A 17,526-nucleotide genomic window follows, 5' to 3' on the forward strand; every position below is an offset into this window, starting at 1 on the left:
TGCCAATAATGAGCCCGCTAACAAGTGAAATTAAAGATAAGGCTGTGGGTCAACTGAAATGCAGGCACCTCTGAGTAAGAGTTCCTTTTTTTGTGTGGTTTAATATAGGCGCTACACTTACATTGTATGAAGGTTAATGTAACTATCGGTATTACTGCTTTGGGGTAGCATCTTTACATTTTCCGCAAATATGCATTCAAATGACTGCTAAGGGAACACGGACGTAAACAACGTTACACATTAGACTACATTACAGTGTGCATACACAACAACAGAGTTCATTCATTGAAAATTTGTTTTACTACCAGATATTACAAATGGGATTTTTCCTCTTAATAGTTGTCTTGCATTTCCGTCTCACCATTTATCTTTAAACCATTTAATACTTTGATTTGGCAAAAAGTTCAGTAATTATCAATAGACTGTTATGAAATACGTATATAACCCTAATCGGGACATACTAAATAAACTGTGAAATATCTGATATGGTGTGTCCATTGCTTGTGTGCGTGCGTGCGCGTGTATGTGTATTTAAAAACAGTCAACTCCCTGGTTACACCCCAAGCCCACCCAAACCCCACTCACCCTGTAGTTACGATAGCTTACCTTACCCATTATTTTCCTTCCATTCATGGCTGCCAATGAGGCAGCCGCATGCCTGTGGTCATAGAACTCCACAAAGCAGTAAGGATCATTTCCAGCTGTCTGTCAAGTGGAAAACAAGATTAATATTAAGTCCAAACAATAGTGTCACTGTCACACGATAGTGTAATGCAGTTTGTGGTGTTATGGCCCAAGTTAAACGATTACACATTAAATCAGTCAAATACACTTGTTGTCAGAGACCTTCATGAGCTACACAATATACACAGGGACAAAATTGTTGATACCAGAGCTGGGCATTTCGCCTAGTCGACGGAGCGGTCTGTCTATCCGCCAATGATGGACGCCCATTTTGCCGGCGACAAACGGGGAAAAAAAAAAAAAAAAAAGATGGATTAAGAAAAAGCGGAAGTGGATTTTCGTCCGACTATAACCGGACAATAATGATTCTTGTTTTGTTCGATGCAGGTAAGTTTGCTGCTTGATTCGTGTATTTTACATCAGGCATGTTTTTGGTCAGCTACTAGGTCCTAATAGCATTCCTCGTGACGTCACATCGAGTGGGTCACGACATAGACTGTAGACAAATGTAGATGCGCGCTCGCAGACGTCTCCTGGTAGTGCTGCTTGTATTCTGCCCGTTTATATCTCAGAAAGCAACATGCCAAGTAAACACTGCTGGTATGGAATTTGCAGAAACGACTTCAGACACTAAGACCATCCACATATAGATTAGGAGTGTGACAAGATCTCAATATGGTGATATATCACAATGTTTTGTCTTCCGATCGATTATCGATACGCCTCCAACAAGTATCGATATTTTAAATTAATATACGCACGCTATAAAGACTACTTTATTTTTCATTGCTTATTGGGCAATTACTTGGCGGTCCACTAGGGGCGCGCCACAGAGGAGCGGCGGGGAAGCGGGCGGAAGTCGTCAGGCGAAGAAGACAAACAAACAATGGGAGAGAACATGGCTTTTAGCGAGCAAAAGACGCTAAAAGCCATGTCAGATGTAGTTTAATTACCACGTTTTTATTAATCAAAGTACAACTGCTCGCGCTCTTCTTTCTCCGCTGCTCAACTCGCTTGCCGTACGATGCATTCATGAACCTCGGAAACATCACAACTCAGCAACACACAAATCCGACCACAACACATAACCCAATTCGTTATGCTGTTGAACATTCAAAGATTTCAATGCCTAAAAAGTGTATACAATTCCATAAAGACTTTTTTTTTTAAATGTCATTATAAAAAGAGTTGTAATATAGTTAGTAATAACTGTAACTGTTATTGTATGTATTTTTTTAATCACAAAAAGTGTATTTATCTACTGTAATGACAACTTGGCTTTAACTTGAATACTTAGATGTGTCATAGGCTTTTGCTGCAGAGTGTTTAAAGATTTCAGTGTCTTAATAATTTACTAAATTAAGAGATCTTTATTGTTAGTGTATTTTTTATTTTGGTGTAATTTCTTAGAACATTACCCGAATGGTTCGCTATACGTTATTTGATAATTTATTTATTATTTCTAAAAAATGTACCATTTACTTGTCAGCTTTTCAAAATAAACGTTATTCTTTTAAAAAAATCTGGTTTTTGTACTGAAAATATATCGAACCAAAGTTTCCAAAAAAACTAACCGAACCGAAATGTGATTTAGCGTACCGTTACACCCCTAATGTTTAGTACATTTTAAAATGGAGCCCAAAACTAAACACTATGCTGGATTGCACTCATACTCAAGAAATACTTGTAAACATATTTTACTTTTCATGTGCACCAAACCTACTTTTTAATGTAGAAGGGAGTTGAATCATATGAGTAAACTTTGGGAAATGCACCATGCTAAAGAAAAATAAAGTCACACTTAAAAAACAAAAAAAAAAACCTACTTTAATTGATTTTTCAATTGTATTTTTTTTGTATTTAACCTAATCCAAAACGTTTTGCTTTGCTTCTCTACTATGCATAATTTGATCTACACATTCAAAATATGTTATGCACCTGGAATGGAGGAAAAAAAAAAAAAAAAGGTATTCAAATGACCAAGGTAGGTTATGTATTTTATTGTAAAGTGTTGGAAAAGCCTCACTTTTTACTTCCTGGTCGGCTGCGACGTCAGCACTTCCAAATATGGGCACGCTGTTGCACATATGATAAAGGGCTTGTCCAAATGCGGCGACTGAACAGATTATATTTGGCAAGCAAGTTACCAGCTACGTGCATTTCATGCATGGACTTTGACGCAAATGAGATGGAGGGAAAAAACGTTGAGTAGTGTTGCCTACCAAGTTCACTTTCATAATGGGAGGGGAAGAAAATAAAATAAAATAAAAATCAGAGCAGATGAACTTCAACACAGGACGTTTTAGCAGTTTTTGTTGAATGTAATGGCGTGCCCACAAAAAAAGGCTTATGTGCACCCATATGTGTAATGTGGCTCCTTGCAGTGACACTTTAAAAATTGTGGCTCTAGTTTTAAGAAATGAATGCTTTCACGTAATAATAGTCATTCCTATTGGAACTGTTAACTTAAAGTATGTTTCCTGTAAAAGAAAGTGAATCAGGTGGATTTACAGAATACATGCATGTCATGGCGCACGGTCAGGATGGTACCACCTCTGCCTCAATTTGATCCAGGAAAAACCCTGGGTCACGTTGTGTTACTTTGAGAGCTGAGATGTCAAGAGTTTGTAAACACAACACTGTGCATAGTCGCAAGTGATTGTGTGGTAGCAAATGTGCTCTTGATGGTCGATGTGAATTGCGGGTATACAAAAACGGTGTTTTAGTTTTTAATAAACACGAGTTTGCTGACTAATGGTTCCATTATTCACAGTAGACGCTACAATATGTTAGCGTACCACAACAGGACATGTGCGGTGTTCCATCAGACGCACACCGTTGCCTGTGTATGCTAGCAACAGCTAGCTTCCAGACCCAACTGTCCTAATGTCAGAAATGAAATCGGGCATCAGCCACAATGCGCTTCCTTTTTAGATGCTCGTTTATCAACACAGTGCTGCTATGAAAGGGAAGTTTACATCGACTATTAAAATTGTTAATGATTTTGATCGTCGACGCCGTCGTGCGTAGTCGGCTAATCTTGGCAGCCCTACTCTCCTGGCTTTCGGATAGGCTGTGCTGCTTGCAGAGTGCATGCGGTGGACGCTGCTGGCACTTGCACCTTAGCATCGATAACATGACATATTAATATTGTATTCGGATACAGCGTAAAAGTATAGATACTTTTGACAACACTAGTGGTAATCCGGGTCATCCGTGATGTAAACAAAAGCATTGTGGGTAAAGCTGTATGGCTAAACGATCTCATCAACAGAGTCTGAAAGTTAGGGTGCTTTTCACCAAAAATACTTAATGCAATGCAAATCTGCCCTTCATGGCAGCACCACGGGAATGCTTGATCATCTAAAAAAGGAAGCACATTGTTGCTGATGCCTGATTTAATTTCAGACAAAGGCAAAACTGTGTCTGGAAGCTATAGCTGTAGTTAGCACACACAGACGTTACAATGGTGTGTGTTTGATGTAAGGTTGTAACACGATGTCCTATCTTGTAGCGTCTACTATGGATTAAGGCAGTAGTCAGTGAACATATGTTTATTAACACCCAAAACAGTGTGTCTATGCCAGTGGTTGACATCGAAGCAGGAAGAGCTAACTCGCTCTTTCTCACGGAGAGATGTATTCATGAACTAGAAAATAGCAGCACCCACGGTAGACAGAACATCACATATTTGCCACAAGACCTCATCAGCATCACATAATAAAACACATAATTTTGTTTGTTGCAATATACTACATTGTAGTGCAAAAAATATATATATAAATATGTTGTAGAATGTCATACAGTATCCTCCGTGCAGGAAATAAGAATGTTGCTGACATTCAGCACCATTGTTGTCACTGTTGCTAGTCTCTTTTTTCGGAAAAATAGTTGCTGGAAGGGTCGGAAAATTTGCTTAATACAGTATATGGTAAATGGTCTATCACTTGCATAGCGCTTTTCCACCGAGAATTGGGATTGGAAGAAGCTTGTGTGTGTGTAGGTGATCGTTCCGTCCGCACACACAACAGCTTGTTGCCGCAGGGAGAAGTCATCGGGTTTTGTGTCGTCTTTCTTTTTCCCCAACTTAAGAGACCCACCAATAAAATACATACTATACAGATCATACATACTATCAAACTTTTTTGCTACATTAATCAGAAATCTAGGTGGCCGCTGTTAGAATTGCTAATTGAAAATGTGTGTGTGTAAGAAATAGTTCCAGCTGCACACAAAACAGCTTTCCATCTGCCCCCACGGAGGGGACATCGAGTTTTACGTGGATTTCTTGGAGGAGTTTATAGCCAACATTAACCTTTAAGTCATTCTGAGGTCTGATTAAGAGTTAAAAAACTAAAAAATACAGCACAACTATTGCAATGAATGAGGCACAGGCCAATGATGGTGAAATGCGGCAAGAAGCACAGCACTGATCCGTCCACTCATCCATGCTGAGACGGTTCACATAATATAATGTACATGAAGAGGGGCAGATTTTGTACAAAACATGAAAATGTTGGACAAAGGGTCATTCGTAAGTCAAGATTCCAATGTAGTTTTGTTGAACCACAATTCGTATGCAATGTATGATTTTCATTGGTTAATTTCATTAAATATTTACATATTAATCATTTTTACAGTTTCAATGCATTTCTGGGACCTCTGCGGGTTTTACTTTCATTAAAAGAGGGGTACCAACAAATTTGTCCACGTGTGTACCCTACTGTGCCCATGTTATGGCCCATTTCCCATTGTCATAATATTTGCAAGGACACCACTCACATCAAAAATCATTTTACAGCTTTTGCAGGGTCCTATCTGTTGGAAGACCTGCAGAATGAGGGGCTCTGTTACATCCCTGGACAAATTCCCCACATACCTACAAGAGAAGTTAAAAGGTGGCGAAATCAAGTCTTGGTCAAACAGGAAGTGGCATACAAACAAAGGCTAGGAACATGGCTAGCTTTTAGTCAACATGACTCGAATGCCGCGAAGTGGAAAATGGAATCTCAAATGGAAATGTGGCCATTTTGTATTACCCCGATAATCGAAGCATGGATGCCTGTTTACAAGAGTTGTCCCGGGCTGTCTCGCCGAGCGTTGACGTGGCTTGGCTTTCAGCTAGCTTAGGATAGCTATGGCAATGGCCGGCTGAAACGGGCCTTCTGCTAACGTAGTTGGCAACTCTCGCCATTGATCATTTACAAGACATTGCTTCTATAAAAAAAAACGTGTTTGTGAAAAGTAAAGTCGTTACAATGTCAAATATTTCTTTATGATGCTGAATGTCAATTGAAATTCAAAATTTCAACGCTCACTACGCAAGCTAATATCAGATAGCCTTCGCTAGTCTTTCGGTTTCATGTGCAAAAAAAAAAAAACCTTGATTCCGGTCCTTATACGGATTAAGGCAACGTTTTATTCATGTACGAATGGTATGTCACGGTGTATATGAAAATGCCATTAAAATGTAATGCAAGCAAAAATAATGACTGTGTTTGAATCTCGGTGTCGCAAATCCGAACTAAAAACGTGGAGACGTTTCAGACGCGCCATGGCAGCCTTCCCATTCCAGGAGATAGACGAGGCCGTTGTACTCACAATGTTCTGGGTTGGTCGTCCTCCATCATCAAAGTTTGGTGGTAGCGTCCTGAGAGGTCCTTAGCTCAATGACATAAAAATTGTTTGTGTTGACCTCGGCGACTGAAGGGAAAGTCTGGAAGCGCCGAAGCTATCCGAAAATGTCCGTGTGGTTCCCTCAGCTCGAGCACACAGCACATTCAGACAGCCTCCGTCTGATGCAAACAATAGGAAGTTGAAGATGGCGGAAGAGCGGCGTCAGCAGCGTCAACCTGCGCGCTCTGATGAAACCAAATCAAGCACACACACGCACCGAGATGACATGAAGCCGAATCAAGCGCTCCCACGCTAAAAAAGTGACCCCAACACCCGGGCGCCACCAGATTCAAGTCTGTAATTTACTTTGATTGCAAGATTATGTTTTTGGGCAACTTTAAATTACTTGCCTTGCTCACTGAAACCCCTGTTGATGGTTATAACACTAATGAACACGGAAAATGTGTCGCTTGATTTATGATTTTGTATGTTTGTCGTCTTAGTACAATAGTACAACACGATTATTATTCGTTGCCTGAGTCCCGAGAATGTCAGTAGCGGATTGTATCCGTGGGTCGGCAGTATGAGATAAAAGTTGTTGGTCGGATACCGTTTATCACCAAAGACGAAGAAGAAACCGATGGTGGAACAAACATGGCGGCACGTGTGGGTTGTGAACATTATGCGCGGAGCTGCTTATTGAAAGTAAGTTCGCTTTTTTAAGTCGTCCTCCTTCATTGACCTCATACTTTGAACACAATATACAATTAAAATTTACAAATGCACTCCTGGTACAATAATCATTTGTGCTGGTTGATGCCAACAATGAACCTTGCTGGCTAGCCTACGCTTGCTACTTTACGCCTGTCTGTAAAATAATGGACGTTTCATCAGTATTTTCAGGTGCATAATAGTCGCAACGTTTGGAAATCGCAAGTGCTTTCCATTCAGTTAGGTATTTTTTTTTTTTTAGCTTCATGCTGTGTGATGTTATTTTAGATGTCAGTCACAAAAATAGACATATTACAGTGACGTAATGTGAGGTTCATGGCTGATATTACAGTCCTTTTTACAAAGGTATGAGCCAAACAGTGTTCCAACGCTTCAGACAAGGTATAAGCCATCGCAGTTTATCACTGATTTAAATGGCTACTCATACTCATTAAGTGTAGTGCAAAAAAAATATGCCTATACAGAAATATCACTTTGCTTTTCGAAACTGTTTTGTTCTAAATGAATGCTCAAATATTTTAAACGTAGACATTTCAACAAGGTCTGCACGATATTGGAAAAACATGCGGCATGTATGTTTATAATAGCGATAATGATATCATTGTGATATTTAACATGGATATTTAAGAAATGACATTTTCATTATCTAATGGAATAAGTACACATTTAAAAAATAAAAAAAGAAGCTCAATGTGTTCTGAGCTAATTCATTGTAATTACCCTGGATAATCAACTGATGGGTGGCGATGCACATTTAAGTTTGCATCTGACTAGTCAAATTCAGATAAAAACATACAATTCCATAAGAAAATTATTGCATGTCTTTGCCACATGTATTTTGCATAGGCCATTATCACAAGTCAATATTTGTTTCGGTATATTGTGCAGCCCTAACACACAAATGGTCAAAATATATACATCCAAATTTTAGTTTTTAATTTAAATTGTGGTTTTGTCTGTCCTACTTATAGATTAAGTCAATGGGCATCTCCTTCCTTGAGCTTCAAAAGTCTCTGTCTAAATACAGATCACTGTCAGCGAAGAAAGACCTCCTTGATTGGTGCTATTTTGAATGAATGATTTGAGTCTTTTTGTGGAAATAATGGTTGTTCCTTTTACACTGTTGTAGCAGGCGCTGAAGTAATTTGTTGTTTCTGGTCTGATCAAATCCTTTTCAGCCATACATATTTCATATTCATTCACCACTGTCTGTGAGTTATTCAGTGCGATGAGGTCAGCCTTTAATCGTATCCACCTTATTCCTACGACCCATGAACCTTTGCATGAAATAGGAGCGCGACTTCCGGTATAGCAAAACTGGTGTTTTGTTTATATGGAAACTGTTTGAAAACCCGTTTGAGACGTAAGAGACAGAATAGGCCCTTGCCAGTAGCCTTCTCATTTGTAGAACACCAATTTTACCATTAAATGATGCCATTAAGCTGTGCTAGTTGTTTTTTTTTGTGAGGGATTGCGCAACCTGAGATGAGGCTAACTGCAGTTTCTTACCTCCTCACTTTCAATCTCACCCATCTGTTTAAACAGGAACTACACAAATTCAGAAATTTTAACATTTAGATCATGGACATTATTGCTTTCAAAAAGAAAATTGATATAAAGCATGGACCAGAGAAGTAAAATGGACTAAAAAATATGCATGCATGATCATTATTATTTATTCATTTTACTCTTTGAGGCTTGGCCTCCCCTGTCAGCACCTCCCAGATATGTATATATTAAATATAGGGATACACTGAAAATTCAGCAACCGAATATTTTCAGCCAAAAAGTACATTTTCAGTTACGGCATGAAAAACCTTTTCACAGAAACAGCACGGCCGAAACAGGATGTTGTGATGACACAAGCATGCACCCACAGCCTCCTAAACTGGGCGAAGGTGGTGCCTTGAGCCCAGAGCCAAATTTGCCCCACCACGCTGCCGTCCATTGGCCATGAGTACTACCTCTCCTGCGGCCGTGAACGCATGCACATTGCACGGAAGGAACAAGAGAGCTCACATTTAGGCTCTGTTCACACTGCGGTTCATGATGTCTTGTTGTTAAAATATTACATTTCCACCAAGTATTCTATGTTTATATATTTTTCAAGCTTGATTTTATTTCATCACATAGAGTAAAGAAAAAAAAATACTACAATTTTAGGGGGGCTGGGATTCAATTAAGGGGCACTTAAAAATGGCTGCAAAATGCCTATGGTTATACTTATTACTAAATAGTTATTAAATTGTACCAATAATAATAATTTATTTGTGTCATCCAGGCGCCTTGCTGTGGTAAACTGTATGTGTGTAGGCTGTGCCATGATGCAGAGGAGAACCACCAGATGGACCGATTTAAAGTGGAAGAGGTGCAATGTTCTGAGTGTCAAACATTACAACAGGTAAGTTATAGCATAATCTTTTATGAACACATTGTTGTTCATAATAATAAGACATGATCTACACTTGGCCACTACAAACACACTTGCACAATCAAATGAGATTGACTTAACAAGTAAGTGTATTTTATTGAACATACATTAATCTATTGTACCAGGTTGTTCATTGCATTGCATGTCTTAGGAGGCACCGTCTTAATAGAAGCTGTCACCCTTTGCTAGGCGCAACAGGCATGTCAACAGTGTCATGTGCAGTTTGGGGAGTATTACTGTGACATTTGCCACTTGTTTGACAAGGATAAGAAACAGTACCACTGTCATCCCTGCGGCATATGTAGGTGAGTCAATACGGTACATTAGTCTGTCCCCATGTTTGTTACTTGTGCCTATCTCATGCAAAATTGTTACATCAACTGATGTGTTAAGGCAATGATTCCCAACCTTTATTGAGCCAAGGCACATATTTGTAGTTTGAAAATCTCACACCACACCACACCAAACAATATTGTCACAAATAGGGAATACAATAATGTCAATTTTATACTTTCTGACAACTAATAGAAGATAATTTATTTCTTTTTCTGTCTGTGACTATAAGTGTCTGCCATAGATAGATGGACAAATATATATTATTTGTTATAAATAAATGATTTCCCGTGGCACACATTTAGAGCTGCCACGGCACACCAATGTGGCTTGGAACACACTGGTAGAGATACACTGTGTTAATGGGTACTTTTTTGTCATCAGTGTAATTTTCTTTCTTCTGGTGCCTTCAGGATCGGGCCAAAAGAGAAGTACTTCCATTGTGACAAGTGCAATTTGTGTTTAGCGCAGGACCTGCAGGGGAACCACAAAGTGATTATCAGTGTGCATCTCCTTGAACATTTAAAATAAAACGTATCATTTGGGGATGATGAACTGTATCTTAACTTTTTTTTTTTTTTTTTTTTTAATTCTATCTTCCAGTGTGTTGAGAATGTTTCCCGGCAGAACTGCCCAGTGTGTATGGAGGTAATAAAATGTATTACTGTACACATTGGTTATAGTAAGGAAAGGAACGCTGGATATTTGGTCTCCATATTCCTTTCCTGACTTGATATTTTATGCGCACCTACAGGATATCCACACTTCTCGAATTGGAGCGCACGTTCTTCCCTGCGGTCATCTTCTACATAAGTACAACACTTTCATACAATCTCTTAATAAGTACATATTTTAAGTGGAGCACAGTTGTGACTTAAAACTACAAAATAACATTTGCTCTTGCAGGAGCTGTTTTGATGACATGGTCAGAACTAGGTATGTCGATTGCACAGTAGCTGTCTGCTATTTTCTTAGTACAAGTTGGGGCTGAAAGATTCATTGTATTTGCGATATAATCGTGACTTGATAAAACGTGATTTTATTGTTTATTTATTTTGTAATCGCAAAGGCTGTGATTTACTGGTCATTACTGTATTGAGAAGCGGAGGGAGAGGGAGGGTTCAGGGAGGGCAAAGCTGAAACGCTGTAGCCTGGAAATCCAGTCCGGTCACAGTCCAATCAAGCGCATTTCTGAGGTGTGCCAAACCTGAGCAAGCAGACAGCGAAATAAACCAATCAGCGAGAAACAGACATGACGGCAGAAAAAAAAGAACGTCTTCTTTTGAAATAAATGCTTCCAGTGCCGTCAGCTGCTGGAGTTTTAATGATTGTGTTATGTTGTTTCATGCTGAATGAAACAAAACTATCGTCTCTCCCGCACGCCATTTTCAATGAATATGGACTTCCGCCGCCACAGTGTCGTTGCACACAAAGACTACGTCACAGCAAATAAACAAATTTGAATGCACGGTTCGTTTTGAACCGGAGCCGAGCCACAGTGAAGGGCGGGCTTTCAATGCTATTAACGCTAGCCCGAGCTAGCTTTCAGTGAGGTTTCCATCTCAAGAGACATCCATCCATCCATTATCTATACCGCTTATCCTCCCAAGGGTCGCGGCGAGTGCTGGAGCCTATCCCAGCAATCTTCGGGCAGTAGGCGGGGGACACCCTGAATTGGTTGCCAGACAATCGCAGGGCACACAGAGACAAACAAACATCCGCGATGACAATCACACCTAGGGGCGATTTAGAGTGTCCAATTAACCTACCAAGCATGTTTTTGGAATGTGGGAGGAAACCGGAGTACCCGGAGAAAACCCACGCAGGCACGGGGAGAACATGCTGGGATCGAACCCACAACCTCTGAACTGTGAGACGAACGTGCTAACCAGTCGACCAAGAGACATTGCGGCGAATATCTAACGTGCTCTTTTTCGTTTTACAAGATTTAAAAGGGGGGAAAAAAACTAACGTGTTTTGTGTATTTCTGTCCGAGTGTGTGAGCCACCAAAGTGATATGTACGGCACGTGGAAAATAAATGTATTGGCTGTTTTTGATTCCTCCCAAAAATATTTTGTCTGCCGGGGGGTTGCAGACGGAACTTTTTCTTAGTTGTTACCCCAAACCATCCACTATCCGTGGTGACACACATGTCTCCAATAAACAAAAAACAGGTGGTTGCATCCTCCGGTGAAATTATTTGAAAATTTAAAAATGGCAGTGCCATGCAAAGTTGTCAAGCAGTCAAATATTAAGAGGACAAATTCAGAGGGATAGATGTTGCGTCATAAACGGGTGTAATCTTTCTTTTCCTACACTTCCGCATTTGTGATATGACTGGCAGGGGATTAGATATAATTTTTTATTCATGTAGAAAACATACACGTGTGTTTTATTTATTTATTAGCCTATATGATAAGTTGATTTAAGATGTGAAGTCCACGGTTACATATCATGTTTATCATAGGAAGTGGTAAAGCCACAGATTTGTTTGCGTCATTGTTGTAATCTGCACTCAGTTTTGTCTTACTGATTTACAGTATAGTATGTTACTTAGGTTTCAACCTGTGTGACAGAACACTTGCCAAACTGCACGTCAAAGTATTTAAGTTTATACCTGTAATTGTAGTAGATAAAATGTCTTTCATATTAATTCTTCATTTGCCTTTATCTTAGTATTCCAGTATAATTCAATAATAGATCTGATATTGTTTGTTTTAATAAAGATTGTTTAGGGAAAAATGTGACAAATGTGTGACCTTGAAAAAATTAATCACAGTTTTGAGGAAGGGGGGTTGGTGGGGGGGTTCGATCGCAATTAGATAATTTTCCAAAATCGTTCAGCCCTCGCCCTGGTAGTACGTTTCAGACAGTCTTGTTGTTTTTGTGAGACATTAACATCTGCTCTTTGTTGTAGTGCTTATCGCTGCCCTCTTTGCATGCACTCTGTCTGGAACATGGAGGAATACTGGAGTCAGATAGACAAAGAGATTACTCAGTCACCGATGCCCATTGAATACCAGGGTACCACAGTCAAAGTAAGTTGTGTTTGGTTTAAGGGGAAGTCAACACATTTTTATTTTTTTTTCAAGAATATGTTCCCGGCGGGCCCACTAGTTGAAACACAGCATTCTGATTACTTTTGCGTTTGTAGAATTTAAGCAGCAAAATGCACTCGTTTTTAGCCATCTGTGGGGGTAGCCATTTTGTCTTCTGTCGACTGAAAATGACATCACAACTACTCACAATGACCAATCACGGCTGACCTGTTTTCTGAATCTGAGCTGTGATTGGTCGTTGTGAGCAGTTGTGATGTCATTTTCAGTCGACAGAAGACAAAATGGCCACCCCCAGAGATGGCTAAAAATGAGTGCATTTTGCTGCTTAACTTATATTCCACAAATGCCAAATTAATCAGAATGCTGTGTTTCAACTTGTGGGCCTGCTGGGAACATATTCTTAAAAAAAGAAACGTTTGTGTTGACTTCCTCTTTAAATGAATTATTGATAAATAGTGACTGATCAGAACAAAAAGTTGCCTTATACACATGGTATTAATACTATATATATATATATATATATCAATTTTTTTTTTTCTCTCTCTCTCTCTCTTTTCTCCTTGCTCAAGATTATGTGCAACGACTGTCAAGCCCACTGTACAGTGCCTTTCCATGTCCTGGGGATGAAGTGCACTAGCTGTGGCTCCTATAACACTGCACAGGATGGTGGTCTCATCCAGCAGCCTCAACAGCAGCATCCAGCACCAGATAATGACAATGAGCCAGAGACAAATGCAGAGCAGCAACATGATCAATCTGAGTCACCCTAACCATATGCCACATTGGCACCTATATTACACTGCTCAACAGCAATTTTTAATCAGAGATAGCTTTGTGTCCCTAGATGTATTTTTTTACACTGATTTAAAAAAAAAAAAAAAAAAAAAAAAAGTATTTTCATCTTTTTCAATTTTATGGGTACAAAGTTTGACCTATAAAAGCTTGCGCAATATGGATTTTACCATGCATTGTAATTTATAGCTATGACTTCGGAAAAAAGAAACCACCCTGTTCTGAACTTAGACCTTAATTAATTATTATTGCTAAATATGTCACTCTGTTACATGTTATATTATAGGGCTGGACCAGTATGGATTCTTTTGAGGTAGACACAGATTTTTGGCAGAAAAAAAACAGATATCGGCCGATTCATTAAAAAAAATAAATAAATATGATGCATAAAAACATTTCTCCCCTAATGCATTTCAATTGGCGTCAGTTATACACAGATTTTTGATATTCACAGGACGGCCTGGTCCCTATTTCCCGTGAATAGCAGGCGTCATATATAAGTATATTGTTAAAACAAATAACTTCCTTTTTGGTCCCTTATATATTCCAATATATCAATTTTTTTCTTAAAGGGACACTTGGGCGGGCTGAAAATTGGTACTTGCATACGTATTAGTGCCATATGACAATGCAGTGACCCAGTATGACCACAAGAGGGCCCATGGGTTTACAAAACCCACCAATCCTACTCACCTACTGGCTGGCCATTGGCTGAAGCGGACAAGAGCAGGAACGTGCGCACAAACCCCGGTGGCGACTGGTTGTATTTTTCGGATATTTAGCTACGCTTAAGTTTTAAATATCAGGAGGCGGCCGGGCAGCCAGGCATGGATGAAGACATAGATGGAATAAAATGGGCTTCCGACTGTGTTTATTTTTTTAAGGTTCCCGTCTATCGATTATCGTCTACAAAACAGGCGTCCGTCATAACTGGATAGACGGACCGGTCCGTCACATAGGCGAAATGCCCAGCTCTGGAACCTAGACCGCTTTACCCGTACAAGCTTAACATCGCCGTAGGCACAGGCATGTCATATCAATCTACAGGGGTACCTCTACTTAGGAAATTAATTGGTTCTGGAAGAAATTTCTTAAGTAGAATATTTTGTAAGTAGAGTCGCGTTTTCCATGAAAATGCCCTAATCTGTTCCAAGCTCCCCAATATTCAGACATAAATGTTTTGTAAATCATAAAAATGTATCAAAACATGTAACAAATACATGTTACAATTAGATTATTATACAATAAATGAGAGTTGTGCATAAAACAAAGGATAGAGTAAAGAGTAAAAATTATGGTCGTTTACCTTTTAATTGCTTTCCTCATCGCTTTTTGCCCTCTTTGGTTCATGTTCTCTCTCACTGTTTTTTGCCTGGCATTTTGTAAAGAACTGATTTAATAACGTGGTGACTGTCAATACATTACGGTCTTATTATTTGGCGAGATCAACCAAACGCATCCCTTTTTCATACTTTTCTATTATCTCTTGCTTTGTATGGACAAAAAAAAAAAAGATTTTCTTATTTTTTCTTTTCCTCGTTTCTAATTCACGTAAAACTGTCAGAGCACCTCATGGCCCCGAGAGGCGAATGACGAGGACGCTGCATAGACATATCTCTCACATATCTATCTACCTGTCTATCTACACACAGACACATGCGGTAGAGGTCCCTCTTAGCCAATGGGATGCCAGGAAGATGCTAGGCTAGCCAATGGCAGAGCAGCTATGAGCATGTTGCGTTCAGGAAACTCTGTAGCTGCGAGTAGCAGCTCATACTGTAGTTTTACCTTTCGTATCTTGAAATTTCTTTCGTAACAAGAGGCAATATTTTCCTGTTGAGGCGTTTCGTAACTTGAAAATTTCGTGTGAAGAGACGTTCGTAAGTAGAGGTGCTACTGTATTTAGCTAATCTGTGGCTCCCAGAATGCCTTGCATGGCGCAGTGCATTTAATTCAGGGGTGTCCAAACTCAAGCCTCAAGGGCCACTGTCCTGCCTGTTTTTCATTTCTCCCACTGCAACATGTATGATTCAAGTGGTCAGGACCGGAGCTGGACATCCATCCATCCATCCATCCATTCTCTTCGGCTTATCCAAGGTTAGGGTTCGGGGGCAGCAGTTTAAGCTTGGAAGCCCATACTTCCCTCTCCCCAGCCACATTGTCCAGCTCCTCATGGCATTCCCAAGCCAACTGGAAGACATAGTTGCTCCAGTGTGTCCTGGGTTGTCCTCTGGGCCTCTTTCCGACATGCCCGGAAAACCACCAGTTAGGAGTAGCAGTTGAATTCATCATATTTAACCCATGTATGGTTGATTTATGTTGCACTGTTTTTATTTTTTCAAATGAACAGTGACTATGTTGTGTGTAAAATAGTGACAGTCAGGTCAATTTGTGCAACTTGCATTGCTCACCTGAGCATTTCTTGTTAAAATTAAGAATTTCTTTGCTTTGAACGACAGGACTACAGAATGACCTTATGAAAAAAAAAACATACTTATGGATTCAAGTTTATGGGTATAGATGTAAATGGTTAGCATACATAAAGGTAGAAACCGTCGGCAAACGGACAAGGTTTGAAAGGCGATAATAATCCAATTAATCAGTCAGGCCTTATTTTATTATCTTTATGATGAAACCTGATGTGCTAGAGAAAAAAAAAACGAGGGCAGATTCGGAATCAGTGCAAAAAAAAATAATCTGCCAGCGAGTCCGCTGATAGTGTAGTGGTACACACGCCCGAGTTGTGTGCGGGCAGCGTGGGATCGATTCCCGCTCAGTGACAGTGTCTATGTGTGCCCTGCGACTGGCTGGCGACCAGTTCGGGGTGTAGTCTGCCTTCGCCCATTGACGGCTGGGATAGGCTCCAGCAACTCCCCGCGACCCTATATAGGATAAGCGGTTTGGAAGATGACATGACATGACAATCTGCCAGCGTTTACTTGCGTCTCTGATTAAAACATGTAGTAAAACTTTGTTGACCAGCATTATTTTCCTCGTTTGCATTTATTTTTGTTGTAAATGCTGCAATTGGCTGGTGATCAGTCCATGGTGCAATCTGCCTCCTGCTCAAAGTCACCTAGTATCGGCTCCAGCTAATCTGTGACTAATGCAAATGTTATTGAAAAATAGATGGCTATTGTAAAAGTGTGAGTAAATATTTACATTGTGTAGTTCCCAGTTATTTTCTGTTCCCGTTTATCCTGAAGAAAGCTAATCTGTTTTCATTTTTCTAGGAAACCAAATGAACATAACTGTATATTAGCATAACATTGTACAGTATGTTTTCCCTTACAGTCAGTCAGAGTAATATGCTTATCAGATACTCAACTAAATTTTCTGTTAAATTGGGATCTTTGGGATGTTTTTTCTTTTAGTTAATTTGATCACAGTAGGCCTAATGAGAAAGTCTTAGTTTTGAATGATTTCTTTTATGTGCATACACATATGCAAGTACGAAATTTTGTACTTGAGGGGCCACAATTTTGAATGAAAGAATTACCCTGTAACTTGAAAAGCAATGTGTGTAAGTCTGCTACAACATTCATGTGACCTTTTTCCATGTTTCTAATGGCTGATTGCATGGGCTCAACACAAGTTCTATCCTTGTACTGTACATTGATTTCTCTGATGAATGCAGTACTTTTAAATAAAGTTCTAGTTTACTGTACAGTACTTTTATTCATGTTAACTGCTACGTGCAATGATCGTGGATGCCACCTGGATAGGAAAGAGGAGCGCTGTGCGGCTTTATTTTCAAGCTAAAAATTATACAATTGCCAATATTTGTAAAAAGCTATAATATGCACATTGCAACTATTGAAACATGTAAGAAATCACCCATTAGAAAGGAACTAGTGGCAGAGAAGGAGAAAAATTCC

The 17,526-nt window shown here is 39.5% G+C and overlaps 2 protein-coding genes across 6 annotated transcripts in view; one reads left to right on the forward strand and one right to left on the reverse strand.

The window, feature by feature from the left end:
- LOC147147817 (cytotoxic granule associated RNA binding protein TIA1-like) overlaps positions 1-6,876 on the reverse strand; it is a 26,109-nt gene extending 19,233 nt beyond the window's left edge. The window contains exons 1-4 of one of the 5 annotated variants that reach the window (XM_086030104.1): positions 6,711-6,876; positions 6,286-6,545; positions 5,467-5,563; positions 607-705 (exon numbers count right to left, since the gene is read on the reverse strand). In XM_086030104.1, coding sequence (XP_085886230.1) covers positions 607-705; positions 5,467-5,563; positions 6,286-6,314 — 225 coding nt within the window. In that variant the 5' untranslated portion in view covers positions 6,315-6,545; positions 6,711-6,876. Of the gene's footprint in view, positions 1-606; positions 706-5,466; positions 5,564-6,285; positions 6,637-6,710 lie in introns of those variants that run through there. The other 4 variants (XM_086030108.1, XM_086030107.1, XM_086030105.1 and 1 more) reach the window with 4 other exon arrangements.
- Positions 6,536-17,315, forward strand: rchy1 (ring finger and CHY zinc finger domain containing 1). The gene is made up of 9 exons (XM_086030109.1): positions 6,536-7,005; positions 9,314-9,433; positions 9,653-9,768; positions 10,210-10,288; positions 10,400-10,444; positions 10,551-10,609; positions 10,703-10,732; positions 12,715-12,835; positions 13,426-17,315. Exons 1-9 carry the CDS (start codon positions 6,955-6,957, stop codon positions 13,624-13,626), a joined length of 822 nt encoding a protein of 273 aa, XP_085886235.1. The 5' UTR covers positions 6,536-6,954; the 3' UTR covers positions 13,627-17,315.
- Positions 17,316-17,526: the final 211 nt, after the last annotated feature.

The sequence above is a fragment of the Filicampus tigris genome, chromosome 5 (genome assembly GCF_054856515.1).
Source record: "Filicampus tigris isolate MCC_2025a chromosome 5, RoL_Ftig_1.0, whole genome shotgun sequence".
Lineage (NCBI taxonomy): Eukaryota > Metazoa > Chordata > Actinopteri > Syngnathiformes > Syngnathidae > Filicampus > Filicampus tigris.